The sequence below is a fragment of the Phytophthora parasitica genome (genome assembly GCF_000247585.1).
Source record: "Phytophthora parasitica INRA-310 unplaced genomic scaffold supercont2.5, whole genome shotgun sequence".
Taxonomy (NCBI): Eukaryota; Oomycota; class Peronosporomycetes; order Peronosporales; family Peronosporaceae; genus Phytophthora; species Phytophthora nicotianae.
In genome coordinates this window covers 467889-468768 of record NW_008648991.1, presented here as the reverse complement: position 1 = coordinate 468768, position 880 = coordinate 467889, and the positions used below count along the sequence as shown (strand labels likewise).

The 880-nt window shown below is 46.9% G+C and overlaps 1 protein-coding gene across 1 annotated transcript; it reads left to right on the top strand.

Moving 5' to 3' along the window:
• Window positions 1-538: 538 nt before the first annotated feature.
• Window positions 539-823, top strand: PPTG_04515 (hypothetical protein; the record flags this gene model as incomplete). Its single annotated transcript, XM_008896758.1, has 1 exon — window positions 539-823. One exon carries the CDS (start codon window positions 539-541, stop codon window positions 821-823), a length of 285 nt encoding a protein of 94 aa, XP_008895006.1.
• Between the last annotated feature and the right edge of the window lie 57 nt (window positions 824-880).

Sequence of the window (880 nt, the reverse complement as noted above, 5' to 3'; positions counted from 1 at the left end):
AAAAAAAAATGCGCTGGACGAACTGTCCAAATTTGGACACTTTGTGGAAGGAAAACCAATACTGGTCTCATAGCTAGTTAATAACGTTCTTCCATCATCGAAGTCATCAGCCATTTGGACGGTTGTCTGCCACACATACCAAATTCAATCTCGGATGCAAACGATCGCCAATGTAACGGCTCTTTTTAGTGGACAAGGTTATTATCCTGTGCTGTGCGACGAGGTAACGACATAACCTCGTTGTACGGCACCTAGATTACAGGACAAATCTTATCGCAGAATTGATCATAGCGTAAGAAATAAGGCCGAGTTTTTAACTTTCGAAAGTCTCTCTGTTCGCTCTCAGTTCGCAATTTGCCTCCCGCAGCGCACCATCAGAGTACCTGCCTCGCGTCTACTACTTTCGTAACTGATCGAGCATGCGACTACACTGCTTCCTGTTCGTGGCTGCAACCACGCTTCTTGCAAACAGCGATGTCGTCGCAGCCAGTACCGACTCCACTCACACCGAGCTATCAACTCCACCCTCGATGTTCGCATGCCTGCTCGTGCTTTGAACGAAGGTAACGACAAAAGATATCTGCGAATCTCCAAAACGACGGATGAAGACGACGAAGAAGAAAATGAAGCGAGGGGTGTCCCCGTGGCTTCATTTTATACTGATGAGATAACCACCCGTGGCTTGATCAAGTACCTGAAGAAGAAGTCTTTCATCAGCAAGCAACGCGCTAAAGAACTGAAAATATCCGGTCTGTCCAAGCACGATATTGCCGAAATGTACTCAAAGTATGTCGCGCTTGTTACGAAGCCACAGAGGGGTTAAGCTGTCTAGTCCCCATGAACTGGTGAGCTGATGGAGTATCATGCAGCACTTAAACTG